Source organism: Vidua chalybeata, chromosome 5, assembly GCF_026979565.1.
Source record: "Vidua chalybeata isolate OUT-0048 chromosome 5, bVidCha1 merged haplotype, whole genome shotgun sequence".
NCBI classification, from domain to species: Eukaryota; Metazoa; Chordata; class Aves; order Passeriformes; family Viduidae; genus Vidua; species Vidua chalybeata.
In genome coordinates, this window is record NC_071534.1 from 60341461 (window position 1) to 60362500 (window position 21040).

A 21040-nucleotide genomic window follows, 5' to 3' on the forward strand; every position below is an offset into this window, starting at 1 on the left:
ACAGCAAGTAAAGCCCTCCTGTGAGGCTGCACTTAGAATATTGTGTTTTGTGTCAAGAAAGACACCAGTGTACTTAACTAAGAGAAGATCAGGAATCCAGACCAAGCTACAGATGCTCTGAGAGCATCTGTTTGTTTTGCTTTAAAAGGAGAAGGCTGAGAAGGAATCTTCTTGTGCCCTTCAATTACCTAATGGGAGCGTATAGAGAAAAAAAAACATTGTTCTCATGGTGATGCAGCAAGAAGAAGGAAGAAGTAGCAATAATGGATATAGGTCATAATGGAAGTTATGATTAAAAAAAGTTTTTTTTCCCCACCAGAAGAATAATTCAGGAACGAACCAAGATGGCCAGAAAGGTCATACAATCTCTGGACTTGAAAATACTCAAAGCTCAACTAGACAAGGCCTTGAGCAAGCTTGGTCTAATTGAGCCCTCTTTAAACATTAGCTGGGAAGGAATTTGATATCTAGTCCAAATTTAAACTAGATTTATAAAATAAGTTAATAGTTAAAGCAAGTCAACCCAAGACTTTGGGAGTGCTGCAACAAGGGATTCCCTGTTCCTGCCATGTGCCCCTTGGTAGAGAAGGTTCACTGTAATGTTTTTATCTCTTAGATAAAGAAGAAATTTCTCAGGATCAAATTTCTTTTTCAGGTGTCAATTCAAAACTCAATAGCACCTGACATCTCTGATGCCCGTTACAGAAGCTGATGAAATTTGCCCAAAATTAACTCTTTTCAAAACAGTGCATTACTCATTTGCCAGAGGAGCATGAAGCATGCAAATGAGCAGTTGTGAAAGTTTGAGCTCTACCAGTGTCGTGATATTACAGCCTGAGTTTCAACCACAAAATGTGTCTCAGAGAGGTTTGTAAAGACTGTGCTGCCCTAACTTCAATTTTCCCAGTGCAAAAGCAATGAAATCTAGCTTAGCTTTGTGCAGGATGTGCTGATTTGATGCCATCTATAGTGTCAGCTGTAGGGAAATAGAGATTTTAGTTGCCCGAGAAACAATCTGTCCAGGTGTTTACAGACAAAACTACTGCAATTGAGCTACCTCATGAGCAAAAATCAGAAGTGAAAGTAACCATTTTTTTCTAGCAGAAATTTATAGTAGGAGTTATCTTGTCTGCTAATACATGTTTGTATGTGTACTTTAAAAGCCTTGGATCTTACTATTAAAACATGATTGGGGAACATGATATTTTACAGAAAATATTTTTTCTCAAAAAATAGGGTAAAATTACCAAGCAACTGTTAATGCACAATTTTTTAAAAAAACATACAGTTAAAATAACATTAGGTGTTCCAAGCCCATTTAGTAGAGAGGTCATAAAAATAATCCTGAAGTAACATAAGAAATGTCTGCATAATTTGGATACAATTCTGTTTGCTTTCACATTGTTCTTCAGCTTAATGGCAACAGGCATTACTGAAGAAAGTAAGTTATTAACTACAGCAGTTATGATTTCATTTTTGTAACAAGAAAATAAAAATTATCTCTTGGATGTGGACAAAGACATGAACCTGCTCATGTCTTTGATCACTCCACAATATCACTATACTGTATAAAGTAAGAAAAACCAGCACAGCTTATCAGACTGAAGTTCCAGAAATAACACAAGCCTACATGTTAGAAAAATACAATAACAGGAGAAAAAGCAGCTTATTTCTGTCAGTGCATGCTAAAATTAACTTCACCTAACAGGTTTAGAAACCTCACATTTAATATAAATGCACAAAGGAGTTGCTCCTCCAAGGAAGAAAAAAGTAATTTCTCAAGCAAGATGACAACATAAAATTGCTAAGAAATTGTAGCAAATTCTTTCTAAGGGATATAGCTGAAAATCTGGAACTCTGACAGAGCTGAGTAATTTTCTTTGTACATCTTCCAGTTTGTTTTACTCAATGTTAAATCACCACAAATGCATTACAGCACAGTCTGAATTCAGTGGGAGATTTGTTAAGTTAGAAAACCACAACAGAATTGAACCTCAGCTGCTGCTTAAATAAAATATTCTATAGTTTATTAGTTTTAGATCTAGGGGAAGGACAACAAAGGGTGGATGGTTTAGAGACTGCTAAGAAGTTATAAGACCTTCTTCTAAAAACCAAAACTTCCACCACTCTTAATATAAAGTGCCAGCAAATACACAGGCTATTTCTAACAAAAACTTCTAATCAGGTCTCTCTCCTAAAATTACTCTTGGTAGATTATCTGTCTAAGAGTTGCTTCTCCTATGAAGAAAATAAAGGATAGAGAAAGGGGAAGAGAAGCCTCCTGACAACTTTTATCATCATTTTAATTTCTGAATTTTAGAATAATTTGATGTTCTTAGCACGTGTGACATTTCTTTCATATAATATACACTTTTTGCTATTAATAAGTGTGCTTATGAAACTGTTTTCAAAAATACAGTCTGCTAGGTTGCAAAAAATCAATTAAGTCTCTAAGAGAAATTAGAACTGTTTTGCTTGTATACTGTGCACAGCTGATTTAGTGATAGTCTACTGCATTAGTCCATTTGTTACTGTGAACATCACTGAACACCTTCAAAGCAGCTTAATTTGTGACAGGTTTCCTTCTTACCATGAACACTTCCCAGCATAATATCACCAGATTCTGAAGAGAGAGATGCTGATTCTGCATAGAGATACTTAGTTTTCAGCAGCCCATCTTCAGTAGATATATTGATGGTTGTCCCCTGCAGCTTCTCTATATTTACACTCTAGGAGAAATAAACACAATCAACAATTTGTCATCACAGCTTGAGAAAGCAGTGGGAAGTAACACTGTTAAGACACAAAACAAACGGAAAGCAATTGTTGGTGCAGGACAAATGGGATCAGGTTCTTAGTTAAAAACTACACAAGCAAAAAACAAAACAAAAAACCTTTTCATCCAAGAGCTCTGACTTAAGAACTAATGATTCTTCACAATATTCCTATGAGTTATTACATCCATAGTTCAGGTGAAGAACCTAAGTAGTCACAAACAGATAAAAAAAGCTTAATTTAATTTTCAAAACGTAAACACTTCATTTTGAAAAGCAAAATGAAGGATTAACTTTAATTATGAAGACTGAATCTTCATACAGCATTATGACACTTGGAGCATTGGTAATCAATTTTCTGTCACCGCAAATTGAAACATCCTCTGTCTTTGTTACATACAGATATTTATGAAGATTTTTAACTGGCTTACTTTGTAGATATATCTTTGGTGAAGGTTTGCAAAAAACTCCCACCCAGCTGCCCTTTTTCTCAGTATAATTTTCCTATTACCTTGGTTACTCGGGTTTCTATCCTTGGACTTAAGCCAAAGACATACAAAGCCTTGAAAAACGAGGGATAAGATCTCCATTTCTACTTCTTTTCAATAAAAACAGAGAGAAAGGATAGAATATGAAAAGTTGCACTATGCATTTGAGAAATAAAAGGCAACAGATGAGATTATCTATGTAAAAGTGATGAGCCACATGATACAATGTCAATGTAGTTCAACAAAACAGAACAATTCACATGCTTGTGCAACAACCATATGAAACTGAACTCTATTCTCAGTTAAATTTGATTTATGATGGAAGAATGCAATAGTTCATACCTGAACCCCTACTCAATTTGTTTTTGCTTATGCAGACTTTAAGCGAATTGCACAAAATCCTTATTCATTACATGAAACAATACATGGCTTTCTAGATCAAACTGTGCCTTACTCAAATTATTTTAAAATCCTCCTTGTCATTTTAGCATTGCCACCTTGTGCAAAAAAAAAGTTGATATAAAAATTAAGTCTGTCAACCCTTCCAGTCTAATATTATATAAAGAATAAGCTATGGATGAACCAAGAGATATTCTGACAAATAGCCACTAGTGTTGCACAAACTCAGTGCTGCATTGTATCCCAAAAACTGAGCTAAAGAGGCTGGTCTAGTATGGACTATATGACAGCCAAATTATACTGTGGCCTTACCCATCCATTCATGCTGAACTACTAAATTATAAGATTACAGAATGGACTACTGACTTAAGACTTTTCCCATGATGCTACAATGCTGATTAGATCTCCAATAATTTAGCAAGATACATTGAACTTTAATAAAATCAAAATGTTATGCATAACCTATGGTAGGATTAGAAACAGGTGACAGTCAATGTCTACAGTCACTGCAGGTGCTGCTGCTTAGAGCTACGCTACAGATATAAACAAAATCCAAAAATAAAGGCACAACTTGTCACTACTGAAACAGACAATTCAGCTTTTCATCTTCTACTGCTTGCAACAAAACCCTGATAACCAGAGATCTTAAACATTCATTTACATTGCATCTGTCCTAGGAATGCTTCCCACAAAGTGCTCCCCCACCCCCCAACCCTGCATGGCAAAGTGCAAACCTGCTGTGACACGTGGCCACAGCAGCAGGAAAAGGGAAAGGCACTCTCATTTTAGGCTCCATGACCTAACCTGCTCTAACAGTTAAATGACTTGCAAAGAACATTTCCCATTTAAGCAGGACCATCACTGATATCAGCACAATGAAAATAGAGCAAAACACACTTTCAAGGGGAGGAATAAAATAAAAATATCTGCATACTTTGGATACTTTGTTTGCCTTGTGGCATTCCTAACCAGGCAAAGGGAAGTTCAAAAAGCTACCTCTCTTCCTACAGAATGCAAGTTTTAACTCTATTTAGATATATTACTTTATTTAAAAATTAAGTGCTTTATTGTAAACAATCTCACATACCAACTCATTTACCAGCCTCAACTACCTTTCTTAAAATTGCATAGTAATAAAAAGAGTTGTCTCAGCTCCAGAACAAAAGAAGTCACTATAAACAATAAAACAAAAACTATCAATGCAAAGAACATTTGTATCAGAACAACCCAAATCAGGGTAGGGGCATGGAGGAGGGGGCAGTCAGACTGCTCAAGCATAAGAATAAAAATGTATTTTAGATGGGGAAAGCATGGAAAAATAGGACTGCTTTTCAGTGAAAATAAATGTTTTCAATCTCAAATTCTTTAACTCTTGTGGATTTTTGGCATAACATAGATGTCTGGCTCAACAAAGCAAGTGTTATAGAAAAGTCCCCATGGCATAGATTAGCTAATAACAAATTTCTTTATTTTTGTCCATTGAACCACCAGAACTTCTGGAAAAAATTCCTTCCCTTGGGCATAGAGCCTTGGGGGTTGCAGTTACTAAAACTGACCACATGCTCAAGTTCCATTGGTTTCATCTGTATAAGTCAGACTGAGAAGCTTTTACACCTGAACACATTTTCAAGATAAAAACTAACATCTTCCTATGTTTAAATAAGATATATACAGCTCCTTCTCCCCATATTCCTGCTCTTGGCCTTCCTTTTTGTGCTATCATTGTTCAAATGTTTTTCTAGTGTCTTGTCCCACCTCCCCCCTTAAAAAATATTCTTAATTTCTCAAGTTCTTAGTGCCTCATACCACATCCTCTCCCTCCCCACCTTCCAGGGGGCTGGAAATGCTGACAGAGTCATAATTATATAATGACAACTGCAACTGATGGAAGAAACATCTCATACAAACACACAGAGGAGACATAAGGCTGACTGATTATTAACAGAAGTGGCCAGTTGAGAAAAGAAATCTGTCCTTCCTAACCACACTATAAAGTTTGTTAGAGAAGTTCAATAACATAAGCCAAAATATTGTTCTGTAGCTGTGAATTCATGCTAAAATGACTCACTTCACTCAAGTTACTACAGCTTTACAACTCTAAGGTTGACTTCTTGTAATATTACATACTCTGTACAAATATTTATGATCACAAAGAAGCACTTCCACTTAATCTCTATGACATTTGTTTTATTATTTCAGAAGGATGATGTTTCTGAAAAGAGCTAATTTTTTAAAAGCACTTAAAGGCTCAAAGTAAAACAATTCTCTGAAGTATATTTTCCCATACAGATACAATTAGTACATATATTACATAAAAGGCAGTCCAACACCCACTTCCAAAGAAACACAGATAAATTAATGCTGACAGTTTTTGGAAAATCCAATGGCAATTTGCTTAGCTTACAGCAGGACATTAAGAACAGCTCACAGCTGGCTCTAGGTAAGTGAACTGATCTGGGAACCCAACCCACAAGATGTACAACAGAGCCAAGCAGCACTTCACAGAGGTGACTTTGGATGCCTGGAACTTACCAGTTCCGTCTCAAATCTATCCTTGGCAAGGGTGAATTACCCCCACTCTCTGATTCTTCCCAGTGCTGGTGGTTTCAAGGGTGCCTATGGATTCTGACAAAGCACACATCCAAGCTACTTCCAGCCTCAGCTTGGCTCCACACATTCATACAGGAATACCTCAGATCTAATGAATCCTAATGCAACCACTTGCATGGACATTACAATACCTAAAAACAAGACTGGATGTGAGAACTGTAGGGAGTTTAGCTCTAGATTACTTTAAATAAAGAAGAATTGCCTACTTAAGTCAAGAAACAAAACCAGAGTATAGTAGTTTGTGGTTAGTCTCATACTGCCATCTACTGAAAAAAACCAAGCTAGTTCTCTACAAAACTGTTCTGTTTGTGATTCTTCCCACTGCATCTCATAGCAAGATTATATGTGATTATATTTCCTCAGCTGCAAAGAAGTCTGCAAAACCTTCTACTCTTCCATTCTTATGTAGCACTAGAAGTGTACAGCATTTACAAATACCAAGCCACTATCCACTAAAACTCCTGAGTCTTCTGCAGAATCCAAATGCCTACATATTAGCCAAGGAGAAAGTTTAAGAATGCTGTAAGGGGTCTACATAGTTAAAGCTGATGGGTTGTATCAGTAGAACAACCTCTGTACTGATGGAATGATCACACACTTATTCCTGCTTTCTGTGGACCCATTTTATCAATCCAAATCAAGCAGAGGATAGTTTAATTTAACAGACAAACCTAAGAAACAGTGAAATTGCAAGGAGGGTTATTTACATATTCTTTAGCATATTCTTTTAATTTAGTCCTTTTACAACAAATGAGGAGAATAAGCCATTGAAGAGAAAGTTTGACCTCCTACTTACCCCCTTTTCTGTTGCACAAATATCTGTATTTCCATAAAGTGTTCCAAGACCAATTACTTTGCCACCATTTGTCCTTATATCAATTTTATGGCTCTGAAAAAAGTTTTAAAATCATACAGTTAGGCTAACTTGTTCTCTAGTTATGGTTATCTTGTTTTTTAAGTTGTACCACATTAACCACTGGAAGCCTTAGTCCTGCAAGCAGAACCAGATTTGGCAGTGTTTCACTACATACAAATTCTAATTAAAATTCTATTGCATAAGGCAAAACTCAAGTTTTTAACAAATTAGCCAGGTTTCAAGTAAAAACTGCTCTATAGCCCTTACACCTTCCAGCTGTTGCTGCATACAACCAACAAGAGGAAAAAAAAAAGTACAGAAATGCACATAAACCAATCTCAAAAAACCGAAAGAACCCATCAGCTCTTGAGAATAAAATACAGCCATCTATAAAAGAGAAAAAAAATCTTAAAAAATCAGATTTAAATAAATAGATTGTTCTCTCCTTACACAGTAACATGATGAATTAAATGTTTCAATCTGACATCACAGTTCCTTTGAGGCAGGCACACCATGCTTGTTACCAGAATAATGGTTAAACAGCAAATCCTCCAAATATGTAACTTGAGGAGAATATGGGAACTTGCAAGATTGGAAAAACTAGTGTATAGCAAGGGTTCACCAGTGTGGCCACTAATAGTTCAGTAAAATTAAAAAAAAAAAAAAAAAAAAAAAAAACACAACATAGACACTAATTCCCCCCATCCCAAATTATTAGAATATCTTCCTAATAAAAAGCAACCAGGCTTTCAGAGGTAGGTATCTCTAGAGACACCTAACAGACAGAAGGATTTGCTGAGAGAAGAAACCAGTTACAATGGTCAAGCAGCTTTTTCACCAAGAGGAATTATTCCACCAGCAGAAAGAAAAAGGCACTAATTTTCACAGGGCTTCTCTAAGCAAGGGAGAAAGGTTTGAATAAGGAGGAGGCAAAAGGCTGTCAGGACCTTAACAGATGTCAGAGGAAAACCAGAAAAATTTGTTCAGAAGAAGAGAAGGACACTGGTGCAGGATGAATCAGGCTCAGACATGGTGAGTGGTGAGGGAGCATAGCAGGTCTTCTGCCAGCATGAGCAAGATGTCTGGAAATTCTTGTTATCATCAGCACAGTCAAGGAGTCAGGAGTAATTGAGGAACAAGGAAGCATAATTAAAGGGTTTTCCTGGTGGCATTGTCATCATAAGAAGTACAACAACAACAAAAAAAAAAAAAAAAAAAGAAGCAGCACTGTTTTCTCAATCAAGAATTTATGAATAATTCATACTCTGAAGAAGACCAAAATGCCATAATTGTGTTTTGGAATTACTGTTGCTATTAGTTGACCTAGAGACTTGGAAGGGATAAGGTGAACTGGACTTCAGCCAATTAAAAAACAACTACCACCCAAACAAAACAAAAAAAAAATTCTATAAAACCACCCTCAACAAATCTCACTGGCCAGGTAATGCCTACCACAGCAAAACTGCCAGTCAAAATCCATTAATAAGCCTCAGAGACTCCTCCTTTCTGTTCAATTACTACTATGTATGATTAAGCAAAGTAGATGTCAAATCTCTAAGTCTTTTGTAAAGACACTATAGATTGTATATATAAAAAAAAGCTTTTTTTAAAATTACAATTTATACTAACAACTTCTCGCAAGTTAAGAAAATTAGCAGTTGTGAAGCTGCTGGTGCTCTTGAATAATCCCTACATGACCAGATTTTTTTCATTTAAAATCATTTATCAACCATCTTTTTCACTCCTGTAAAGAAAGGGTCTCCTGCTTTGTTAGTTAATGAGGTTTGTTAATAACAGCGAACCAACATTAAAGGTGGAGGGCACTATCACATCAGTTTGCTCAGTAAAGCAAATTCCCAGAAAGGGAATCAGCTCTTATGCTTCACTACAGCATCTGGTCCATAACATTTTTAGTAGTTTTGGAAAAACCCTAAAGGCTATTACTTCTTTTTCTCCCAAATAATTCTGCTTCTCTGATAATACAGAGTATAATTCCTGAAGCTTTATTAGAAAAAATGAGTTCGGTCACCTTACTAGAACTACAGTACTTAAAAGCAAGATTAGACTAAAACCCAGCTCTTAATTTTTTAAAATTCAAGATATTTCACATCTTGGATTGTATTTGAGACAAGATTCCCAGAAGGTAAGTTAGCAGTCTTTCCTCAAAACCATCTTTTTCCATGACACCACAAAAAAATTCTTGATGCAATGGCATGCCATGATTACTGTCATTTTTACTGGCCAAAACCAAAATTGTTTTCTCATGCACTGTTATTGTCATTACTACATAACAATAATTTTTAATGAAAACTTTAGATGGGCATCACATAGTACTATTAACTTCTGTGAGATTTTAGGTACCTTTATTAGAGTAAAATGGTCAATTACAGAATCTGGAAGGTTCAAGTTGTCTATAGCTCCCCAGCTGTAGAGTACACCTAGCTCTGTTGTATATTACACCCCTCCCTACACTCAGTTTTCTCTACTTCCTGTTATAAAATCATGTCTTATCACAACAGAGAAAAACATTGAAAAAATTTTCATATCTCAAAAAAATTGACCCTTCTTTTGAATTTATATCAATTCCTGCAGGTTCAATCCCAAACTATCAAGTGAATTTGATTCCAAATAGCATCTAAGTCAGAGAAACTGATTAATTTTACAACAGCTTATGTCAGCAAACTTGAAGCCTTAAGACTGAAAAAACAACCTCATGCCTATGATACATACAGTATATATCAGATATATTTCAGCCAGGTATTTTGGACATGTAATGTGTAACTTCTGATTGAAAATTAACTTAAAGGGATTGCCAATAGCTCTGATATACCAATTATTAAAAAACAAAAAAAACCACACACATACAAAAAAAAAAAAAAATCAGCAGAAAGCTGCAAAGTCTTGATTGAGCAGGCATAACTATTAACCTATTAGACAGGAAATCCCAGTCTATTTTTTTTTAATTTGAGGGGTAGGGAAGATAGGGATCAGGTTTACTGCTGTCACTGTTTCTGCTGGCTTTGGCTATCACAGATACATGGACTTCTGACTCGTTATTTACTAGTTTTGACTTTGGCTGCAATTGTATGCAATAATTAAAGGTGAGGTACTGTACACATGGCAACATGAGTGTTGCAATGAGAAATACCAGAATACTTCTCATCTCCAGAACTGGTAATTAAGTTTTGACACTATATCCCACCACACAATCCCTTTTCAAACAGTGGGGGAGGGTTCTTTGTACCTTTATTGACTGCAAGACACTAGTCCCCTTCTCTGTTTCTATTTTGCAGTTATCGCATTCTATTTTCTGAATCTTCACACAGCCAGTCCCTGATGTTTTGATATCCAAATCTAGAATTAAAAGAGTTTTATTAGCAACAGAAAGAAAAAAGTCAGACATCTTTAACATAGTATTTGATCATGTTATACAGTAACCATACATAGTAAGGAAAAAGAGTAGCTTCTTTGTTACTGAAAAACCTGCTTGCTGCGTTTGGCCACACACTTGGAAAGCATGAGTCGTCACTATCAACTATGAACACAAAGTTTAGTAAGCCAGTGTTTGAGCCACCCAACTCCAAGAGAGAATATTAAGAAGAATGACTGTAACCTGTGGCAAGGAATCAGCAGGGTGCGACCCTTAAGTCAAGTCTCATCTTTTTACTTTTTTAACTCCACCTCCATCTCCTATCTACCCTAGCCACCAATTCCATTAGAAATTCTACTTAGACACTTGGGCACCCTGACACACATTTTGGGATAGAAGGTTGGCAGGTGTCTGAGGCCACATGTTGAGTAAAAAGGTTCGACAGCACAAATACATAGGCCTTGCTGCTCCACTAGCCAGCAGCACAACCCAAAACCAGGCATAGAAGCGTTGGTGCGCATAAGTCTCCCCAGCCTTCCGGAAAGCCTGACATTCCCCTGGCATGAAGAAGCATGTTTGAGTCACCTCTAGTCTGAATCACCTCACCTTGCTACTGTTCATAGACTCCCACAAAGAAAAATCACCAGGTCTTGTAGATAAGATGCAGGGGCAGGAAAAGCATTTTTCTGCCATTTGTCTTGCCCTAGGTTTAAGGAATGGGAAGAAGTTTGAGAACATACAGTCTGGGGATTCTGCCTATATTAATAATCTTTTCTATAATCATTTGCATAAATGACCACCATAGTGTCTGGCAGGAGAGGAAAAAAGTGATTTTGTTCTTCTAAGGATAAAAGGTAAAAAGAAGAAAAAGAAAAATTGAAGAGCAATCAGAAGTGTTGGCTGCAAGGCACAACTGAAGGACTAAGAGACAGTGAGCCCCATTACTCCCTCTAGGAAAAGAAATTTGGTAAAGCAACCTTCGTTTAAGCAAATGTGAAAGTCTTTCCTTCACTGCCACTGCCTGCTAAGGTCACCAGGAAGATGAAAAGAAAAATCAGAATGTGCAAAACAAGCTTTGCCCTGAGGAGATTCCCAAGTCAGACCTTGGGAATTTCCTTGGGAACCTTGAGCCTGAAGATCAGTAGTGTCACACTGCTGCCCAAGCTGTCCTCCTGCCCAGCCTCCTTGAACCATGACAACAGTAAGCTTGCAGACCATGAAGAAGAGAGACTGAGAGCTCCAATTAACAACAAATGGAAGTTTTGTCACCTGGCAAACTAGGAAAATCCAAGAGACAGAGCTAAAACACAACATCTTTGCAGCAAGCATACTGCTTATGGCTGCAGTAAGCCAAGAGGCTAAATTTAGTGAAGGATGTAGACCAGGTTCAAAGGTAACAATTCCTTAAGAAAAAAGGCTACAAGAGGTAGACTGGAAAGCAATGTTGTTTTTGAACAAGCTGTCTTGCCCAGACTGCTCAGTTCACCCACTGGACAACTGCAGGGTGCTTGGGAATATCTACAACCAAGACTTCTGCTATTTTGCTTTCTGAGAAGAGAGTCCCAAAAGCCAGTTTGCCTGTGCAAATCCTTGAATTCTATCAGCTTGAAACCCTCCTGCTCTTACTGCTTCTGTCAAAAAGGATAAAGAAAAGGCTTGAGAGTGCTCAGTTTAGCCATGATACAAACTCATTAAGACTTCCACAAGAATGAGGTTAATAAAAAAACTTCTGATCCTGTAGAGCATATTATTGCCATCATTTGAAAAGGTGGTTTGGTAGTGTAATCCTAGCTATCAAAGATGGGTGCTAAAAGAGGAGCTGGAAGTCTGGAAACTCATAAACAAGTCATTAAGAAACACCAGGGACTTCTGGAAATACACTTTGTGCCTTGATCCTCTGCAGAGTCACGCTACTTTTCTAGCCTTTATATAACAAAAATGAATGGACAAGGAATTGAGCCCCTCTGTCTCTTCTCTTCCGAGTTCCCGAACCAAGGATAAACAACTTCATAAAGAAGCAGACTGAAAGCTGGATAATATTGCCAATGAAATTTTGACATGGAGGAACAAGATACAATCTGTTTTGATGCCAAAACTCCAAAAATAGCCAGTTTGATTCCTCCCTAGCAAAGGCAACGGCTGAAGCCAACTTTAGCCACATAAACCTCAAAGAATGCATGAAGATTTTTGTGGTGTAAAAGACTTGTATCAGAAATTAAGGTATTTAGGAAAAAATAAACACTTTGGTATCAGAATGTAGGCAGGGGTACCCCAGGGTATTTAAGCACCCCAGTTATTAAGCTGCCTTAAGCTATAATACTTGAAATAGACTGGATAATTATTTATTTTCAGATGACACAGCAGCCCTATACTACTAGAATTATCTCAAATTATGGTTATGCAAGCCCTCGATTCAGTTTACTTCTGCATACTCATGCAGTCAATGTACAGTGACCAGGAATCAAAGGGCTGGTTTCAGGTTTAATTAACACATGGAAAAATAAATAAGATTAATTAAACAGAAATTCCTTGGCATCTGCCATTGATGGTTAGATGTACCAGAGAGGATTATCAGATCATGTATGATATTGAAATCCCATACAGAGCTCAAAACCAGACACTAAGACAAACCGAGGATCTTTTGGTACTTGCCCTACTAAGCTGCTTAGAGGTTGCCTTTGGTTTAAAATGCATACTTAAGCTCAGCATCTTCCACACATGCTCTTCATTCAGGCTCTAAGGAGCTTTAGACAACTTGCAGCTTCCTGGATAAGCTCCAACCTAAATTGTGAAAGCTGTTATGAAATGCCTTAACTTCCAAAGTGAAAAAAACAAGAACACTGAAAAGAGATTCACATCAATCTCTCAACTTCTTGCAGCTAAGTGGCTGATAGAGCTCAGGCAAAACCACCTGAGCAGAACAGAGCTAACATCTTCCTCACTCATCCAAGGAAAGCTAGAGAAAATCCAAAGTGTTTGCAGAGCAACAACAATTCCTTTCTGGTTTGAGATGTGTTTTTACAAGGGATAAGATCCTTTGTTTATGCAATGATATTTAATGGATAATTCTTTTCTAAATAAATAAATGGAGCAACTCAAGTACAAACTAATACTCAGAAGATTAAAAAAAAAAATTGGAGCTGAAAGGACACTTAAAAGAATCTCAGTACAAGCAAAAATTCTACTTCATTGAGTAAAAACTTAAAACACCCAAATGCTACAACCTTACATTTTTGTAAATATATCTCTAGATACACCTGGATGACAGCACAAACAATACTAACATCATGCTACTTATGGGGTGACAAAGACCAACTTGTGGAAGGACACTACAATCCACAGATTGTCCAGGGAACCTGAATTTCATGAGCTTAGCACAAACCCAAGTGGAACATCTTAGAAACCTACAAAAAAAGAAAACCTGTTTCAAGAAGAAAGCCCCTAAGACTGTCTGCAGTGCTGGCTGACATTCAGAATATAGTAAGAATCTCAAGGACAGGACAAAAGCAAAATGATTGTTTTCCATCAATCAGAATTCATTATCAAGACTTTCAGGAAGATTCCTCACATTGAAACCCTTTATGAAGGCTGAAATTCTTCCCATCTTAACACAATGAATTCTGCACCTTGAGAATAACCAGCTCTGGAGTGACTTGTAATAGTCACTCAGAGACCCTGGAGAAACTGAAATAGTAAAGGACTACAGCATCCAGACACACCTGGATCTAGAGAATTGAAGGGTAATAAATGGGACACTGGGTTTGTTTGATTCTCAGTAATTATGGGATCAGTCTGTGAATGTGCTACAGACAAGCCAAGGTAATCTTTGTGCTTGCCAAGCAAGGGAGGAAAAAAAATAAAAAGAAGAGCTGTAAGATAGCAACTGAAAATTCTCAGGTAAGAGTCAAGACTACAAGACTCTTGGAGAAGACAGTCCAGCTGCAGTTCAGTGACAGAGCCAATGAATAGAGAGGTAACAGCTGATCTGTTTAAGAGAACAGATTTGGATTTTCAAGTATCTTTAACAATATCCTTAGTTCCATATTGTCTTTCAGCTATAAGCTATGCACCACCTTCAACAGTACAAGAAGCTGGAAATCAGCACAAATAGCAAGGTTGAAAACTTTTATCAATGACACCAAATTATTCAGACTAGTTAAAAACTCACTGACAAATTGCAGGAGGACCTTGGAACACCACATACCCAAATGATAAAGTAGCAGGAAATTAAACAGGGGGACTCTGACAAGAGTTTACCAGAGCTCTCACTCTGAAACTGTGTTCATGTGTAAAGAGATACTCAGCAGAAAGATCCACTGAGGAGTTGAGCTGTATCAGGCTCTGATAATCCTGTGATGAAAACAGTTGACAGCTAAGAGAATGCTTAGATGAAATATAATTTACATTTGTTCTGTTCTTACTCTTCCCTGAGCATCTGTTTAATAACCAGAGACAGGGCAGTGGCTGCTGGAGTCATGGCAGGAGTCAGTACGACCATTCTGACAGAGCAAAGCACACTGAGGGCAGGAAGGGTGAGATAATATGCACAAATATGCTGTATTTAGTTACAGAATATTTGTGCATATATTAATTGCTAGGAAACAAAACAGACCCTAAGTTGTGATAAATGTATTTAAGAAACATCCCTTCGGTTATAAGCAGTGCTTTAAAAAATTAAATTATAGGGATGAGTAAGACTGGAAAATGTGAGAATGATGTTATGTCAAACCCATAGGACTTCTCCATTTTGAATTATATGCAGTTCAGGTCCTTCTAAATGAAAACAAGAAAAAAAAAAAAACACACACTGTAGAATTTTCCCTAAGACACAGGGTGGGAAAAAAAGTAAAGTAAGATAAAAGGTGCAGAATATCTTTGCTGTATGTAACATCATATTCGACAAAAGTTATAGATTACATATACAAAGAGTAAATAGGGTGGTATTATTCATAATTTCTCATATCACAACGACAGCAGGGCATTAAATGAAATAATGCAGCAGTCTTTAATAACTTTAAGAAAACAACAGACCAGGTGCATTGTGCATCTAAAAGTTTTTCCAGCATGATGAAACATTCTGCACTGTATAGGAAATTGCCCAAAGCCATAGAAAAAACCAAAACCACATTAAGGACTGAACACAAATCTCTGAGTTTGTACTCCCTAAACTCAGGGCCACTGTCAGAACTTCAATGTCAGTTCAGTAGAGATGCTTATTGGTTTCAGTCACTACAGCTGCTCTCCCAAATTGTGTTCCATACAAGAAACCCTTCACAGATTATAGCCCTGTGCCCAAAAAGATAATGCAACGTTTGTACTGGGCAAGGGAGCCCTTCTCGGTATTTCACCCGTACCGTTACCTTCCAGGCTTTTGTGACCTGCGGAGAGCCACCGAGCATAGCAAACACGAACGGCGCGGGCGGATGTGTCCCGAGCCCTGCTGAAACAGCCCCTGGAGAGCAGGCGCGCCCAGCTCCCGCCGAGGATGCTGCCTCGGAGCCCGGTCCTTTTGGAGCAGCAGCTGCCAGAGCACAGATGACAGCGCACGCTCCAAGTGCCACTCACCAGCTCAAGTTTTAGCACGAGCCACTGTTGGCAAAAGGGTCAGCAACAAATCACGTATCCAACACTCAGGAAGTGCAGGAACACAGGAGACAAAACGGGGCGTTCCGAATTAGCGAGGGCGCGATGCCGCTTCCCAACACCGGCTTCCAGCCGAAGCGCCGGCCGAGCCAGGCCCCCGGAGGGGTCCCCCCGCGCCGTGCGCCTGCCCCGCACTCACCGAACTTCACCGGCGTCCGGACGTCCACGGCGGTCTTGCTGTCCACGCTGTCCACGCCGTCCGCCACGATCGCCACCTGCCCCAGCGCCTCGTCGTGCTCCACCCGCACCGGGTCCCGCTCCCGCCCGCGGCGCCCGGGGCTGCCGCCGCTCACGGCCACCAGGACCCGGTCCGCGCCCGGGCAGCGCTGCGGGTCCAGCGGGCGGACGCTCACCTGGCACGGCAGCCGCACCCGCAGCCGCCCCCGCGGGCTCACCGACAGCGCCCACTCCCGCGGCGGGGGAGGACCGGGGCCGCTGCGACCGCGGTGGGGGACGGGCGGCGCCCACTGCCCGCCCGCCGCTCGCACAGCCAGGGCCGCCCAGCGCGGGGGCAGCGCCCTCATTGCCGCCAGCAGGGCGAGAGCGCCCGGGAGCCGCGTCAGGAGCGCCCGGGACGGGACGCGACGAGGCCGCTCCTGCCGGGCGGCCGTGACCCCCGGCCGGTCACGTGGCGGGGCTGCACGCGGGGAGCGGCACCGGCACGGCCGGTAAACAGGCGGTGGCTCCGCCGCAGAGCCTCCTGGGAGCCGTAGTTTTGCAGCGCGCGGAAGGAACTACAGCCGTGCCCACGGGCCTATCGGAGAGCGGGGAGGGCGGGGCATTGCCGGGAGTCTGCTGCTATTGGGCGGTAGGGCTGGACGTCGGAGCCAATCAGAAGCGGGGGCGGCTGAGGCGGGCGGGAGGCCGTGCGCGGGTCGCCATAGCGACGGGGACGCCGCTCGGCCGGGCCGGGCTCTGCGGCGGCCGGGAGGGAGTCGAGGGGACCGGGACCAGGGCCGGGGCCAAGAGAGGCAACGCCGTGGCTCCGACTCGAGGCGAGAAGTAAGTCAAGCGGTGCCGCCACAGCCTTGTTTGAGGAGTCCCTGAGGGTCAGGAGTGCGATCCCCGGGCGGGGCCCCGGGCGGTGCCGTGTCGCGCGTGAGGAGACGAGGCGCCCCGGGCGGCCTGCCGCCCTTCGGTGCACTTTAGCCTACAGCGAGCCTGCGTGCGCTGAAATATCCTCGGTCAGCCGGTGGAGAAGCAGTTTGGCAGATATGTTGGAAAACCAGTTATTTGTTGTTGGTTTTTTGAAGTGATTTTACAAAGCACCGGAATTGCTCTCTGTCACTAAGTTGTGGTCAATATGTTGGGTGTTGTACTGCTTTTTGGCGGTTCTGAAGACAAGCAAATAAATATTTTCCTGAGTTGTGTGCAAATACGCCATGAGACAATTGTCCTTACAGGGTTTACAAACAAGTAGGGAACCACTTAATTCCGTTTAAAAGACTCTTCTGGACCTCATACCCCACATTATCATCGTATAACAATTTCAAAAAATGAGGTGGGGCGTGTGGGCAATAGATGAGGTACAGTCAGGGGCTGAATTCTTGTAATAGTTGTTGTTTATTGCCAATAATGAGGGAGAAAAATGCACAGAAAGCTGCATTGTCTTAGCAAGATTGCAAAAGAAGAAATAATGAAATCTGGGACTGTTACTTAATTCCTGTCTCCCTTTTGCACTCCATGTGTTCCTTTTTCATAAATAACCATGCAGGCATGATACTTAGTCATCAAATACTTTTCATCTCATTAGCCCTATTTCCATTTCTGTGACTGTCTGGCTTTGATTATTTTTGAATCTGAAATGGCATCTCAGTGTCCAAGAGGAACGAAGATTGCCCTGTTTTTCTGGTCCATCGGTAATTTTCACTGTGGAAAGTTTAATGAAGGTTCATATTCACCAAAAAAGCCTGTCGAGGTAAATTATTGCATTGGTTTGCATTACTCAGTCTCAAGACATCATTAGGCTAAACACAAAAAGGGCTAGCCTGTTTTATCGTAGTCTAGTACACAAAAATTGAATTCTAGAAAGTTAAAAAAGTGTCAAGAAATATCTTGGGACATGATGGAGGCTGGAAGTTTTTTTTTTCCCAAGTCTTCAGCAATAGTGGATTTTGGGAAAAAAATCTACACAATTCTCACCCTTGAGACCAATACCAAATTTGGATGTCAGATTGTTTGTCAGGGGGAAAGTTAGAGATATGTAACAAGTGTGTTGCAATGTGCTATGACTCCACTAGATGACAGCCGGTTCAGCAAATAACTCTGTGATCCGACTGTTCGAGGGAATCCGGTCCCGGGTAACTCAGTGGGGCTCACTGCTGCCTCCCTTTCTCCCTGGGTCAGTGCTGCTGTTCCTGACCCTTGACTCCCACCTCCTCTGAAACGATAGTGCTGCTTTCCCACAGCCCCCTTTTCCTCCAGGAGCTTGGTATTTGATGCTCCTCACATAGGCAGAGGTTTATCAGTACCCACAATCTGCAGTAAACTGTGCTCTGCATCACCTTTAATATTGTCAGGCTTTGCATAGTTGAGAATTGAGTTCAAGAAACCATTCCAAGATGTTTAAGCCTCAGTTATGTTTATATTTCATTGTTGCTGTTGGGTTTTCTCATTAGATACAGTCTAAGTATGCATGGTTAAAAATACTGAACAAAACAGATTAAAAGTAATTGCTGGGAAGAAGTTCTTTCTCCATACATATGAAATCTCATGTGTTTAATGTTTTACTTATGTCATATTTTTTTGCTATATTAATTCTGTTTAACTTTCATGCTTTTGTTTGGATCAAGTGGTATAGCATGCTGTGAAAGAATATTTATTTATTTACTTACTTGTTTTCTTTCAGTTTTTCCTTGTCATTTGCAGGAAAAGAAAGTTGTATCAAATTTATAAGTGAAGATATAATTAGAACTCCGCTTTTCATAGGTGCATGATTTCTTAGTGAATTACAATCCTTATTTGCCATTTTGCCAGATATTGGTGATGTATGCCAAATAATACTCAGTATTTCATGCAAAAGATTGAAAAACCCTAGAACTCATAGAAGTTCTATAAAGTGATATAAAGTAGATTTTAAGCCAAAGCATTATCAGATGCTCTTTTAGGCTAAGGTGAGAGAGACATTTCAAGGAAAGAGGAATTAAATAAGAAGTATTTACAGGAGAAGCTGTAGAAGGAATACATTTTTCCAACTTTTGTATTTGGAATTTATCACAGAACAACCACAAACTTCTGCAGGTACCCACAGGGTATAAACTTAGTCTGCCTGGGCAGGATTAACTTTACCCATTTGCTCTAATTGTAATGAAGAAATAATGTGACTTTACTTAGGAAAATAGGGCCACCTGTATTTGTATTTGGGGTTTTTTTTAGTGGTGCATTTCTGAACTGCTTCCTTGAATCTTCTTAGTTCTCAAGGTGTGTCTAAGGTTCACTAGGTAGGCAAACTATGTTTTGCTTGTTTCCTCCTCTGTACTTCAGCATTGCAAAGCATGCAATGGTTTGTATTTCAGGGATTTTCTTGTTTGTCACGCTACCAGAAATTTTCTGAGGAAAGTAAGTTCCTCATGGAAACCATGTGAAATGAGAAGTGACAAATCTTACCATTCAAATTCTCTTTATCTTAGGCCATATCTAATTAGAACTCCAGCAGATAAAGTCTGTGTGTGGCTCAGGGTGGTTCTATGCCAAATAGCAGAGATTTGAAAACAAAGGAAAACAGCAGAACTTATGACAGAAATTGTTGAGTGGTTTAGGTAGAAACTGTTAGCATTTTATGTTGTGCTCTCATTTCCGCAAAGTGGTGAGGTTGTACAGTCTAATCAAACAATCCATTCATATGCCTTTGATAATGTCCTATTGTACATGATGTAGTTTTAAATTCAAGTATCATTTAATGTTGGCATGGTTTTGTTGTTTAAAGACACATCTATTCATGCTGAAGCACAGGCTCTGCCCAGTTATAACAGAAGGTCTTCTACTTTAACATTAGGGAAAAAGCATAAAAAAACATTTAGGGGTGGAAAGAGGATCACTGTGTGATAGAATAAATCTATGGTGCTCCTGTTATGAATATTATCTGTAGGTCTCATCCCTTCTCTTTGAAGAGGATATGGTAAAACTGGAAAAGTTTTGGAGAAGGATGAGGACAGTGGAAGGCAGAGAAGGGCTTTCATGCCAGTGACAGCAGGTGGATTGTCTGCTTCAGCCTAGAAAAAGAATTGTCAAATGATGATTCAACATTAGGAATAAACCTAGTGGCATAGAAAAGTTGTGATTATTCAGTGACTCATCCAGTAAAAAACAGGTGACATCAAGGAGCCAGATTCAAAAGCAACAAGAAGCACTGGTTACTCATGTCCTGCCGAGGCAAAATGAAAATCTCCATTCCCCTGGATTTTACCAGTACTGAAAGTTTTGAGTGAGTTCAAGGAGAAAGGGGATGGGCTCAGAGAAGTATCACCACACCATGACTGGTGGGTGCTTCTGTCCCTCCCCAGGCATCCTGTTGTAGGCTGGAAGTGTGCAGAGGTAGTTGATTCATCTTCATACATGGATCTGCATCTCTTTATGCTCAGAATAAAATTTTATGTTTTGCACCTGTCACTCTGAAAATAATCAATACAGCTAAGTGTCACCTACCTGGATTCTGCACTGATTTGTGTATGAACATTGCTGTTTGCTAGAGGGAGACAGATTTAAAGATGCTGAAATTAATTTGGGGAATCTGAGTTCAGATTTCTATTATTATTGCTGCCCTGAAGCTGTTTCACAAGACAATTCTCAGCCTGATTTGACCCAGGTTCCAAAACAGCCTTGTAATTCCCATTCTCTGCAATTCTGTGTCTTGGATCAAGGCTGTGATATTGTTTGCAGTTCTACAGTTTGAAAACATCCT

At 39.8% G+C, this 21040-nt stretch overlaps 2 protein-coding genes across 4 annotated transcripts in view; one reads left to right on the forward strand and one right to left on the reverse strand.

The window, feature by feature from the left end:
- FAM185A (family with sequence similarity 185 member A) overlaps positions 1–16780 on the reverse strand; it is a 37999-nt gene extending 21219 nt beyond the window's left edge. Inside the window, exons 1-4 of the mRNA XM_053944172.1 lie at positions 16280–16780; positions 10372–10481; positions 7068–7160; positions 2591–2729 (exon numbers count right to left, since the gene is read on the reverse strand). Of these exons, the coding sequence (XP_053800147.1) occupies positions 2591–2729; positions 7068–7160; positions 10372–10481; positions 16280–16664 (727 nt within the window). The 5' untranslated portion in view covers positions 16665–16780. The remainder of the gene's footprint in view (positions 1–2590; positions 2730–7067; positions 7161–10371; positions 10482–16279) is intronic.
- A 250-nt stretch (positions 16781–17030) lies between these two features.
- The window catches only part of CCDC146 (coiled-coil domain containing 146), an 85856-nt gene continuing 81846 nt past the window's right edge, over positions 17031–21040 (forward strand). For all 3 annotated transcript variants that reach the window (XR_008430874.1, XM_053942370.1, XM_053942369.1), the window contains exon 1: positions 17031–17142. The gene's annotated coding sequence lies outside the window, so the exon portion shown is untranslated. The remainder of the gene's footprint in view (positions 17143–21040) is intronic.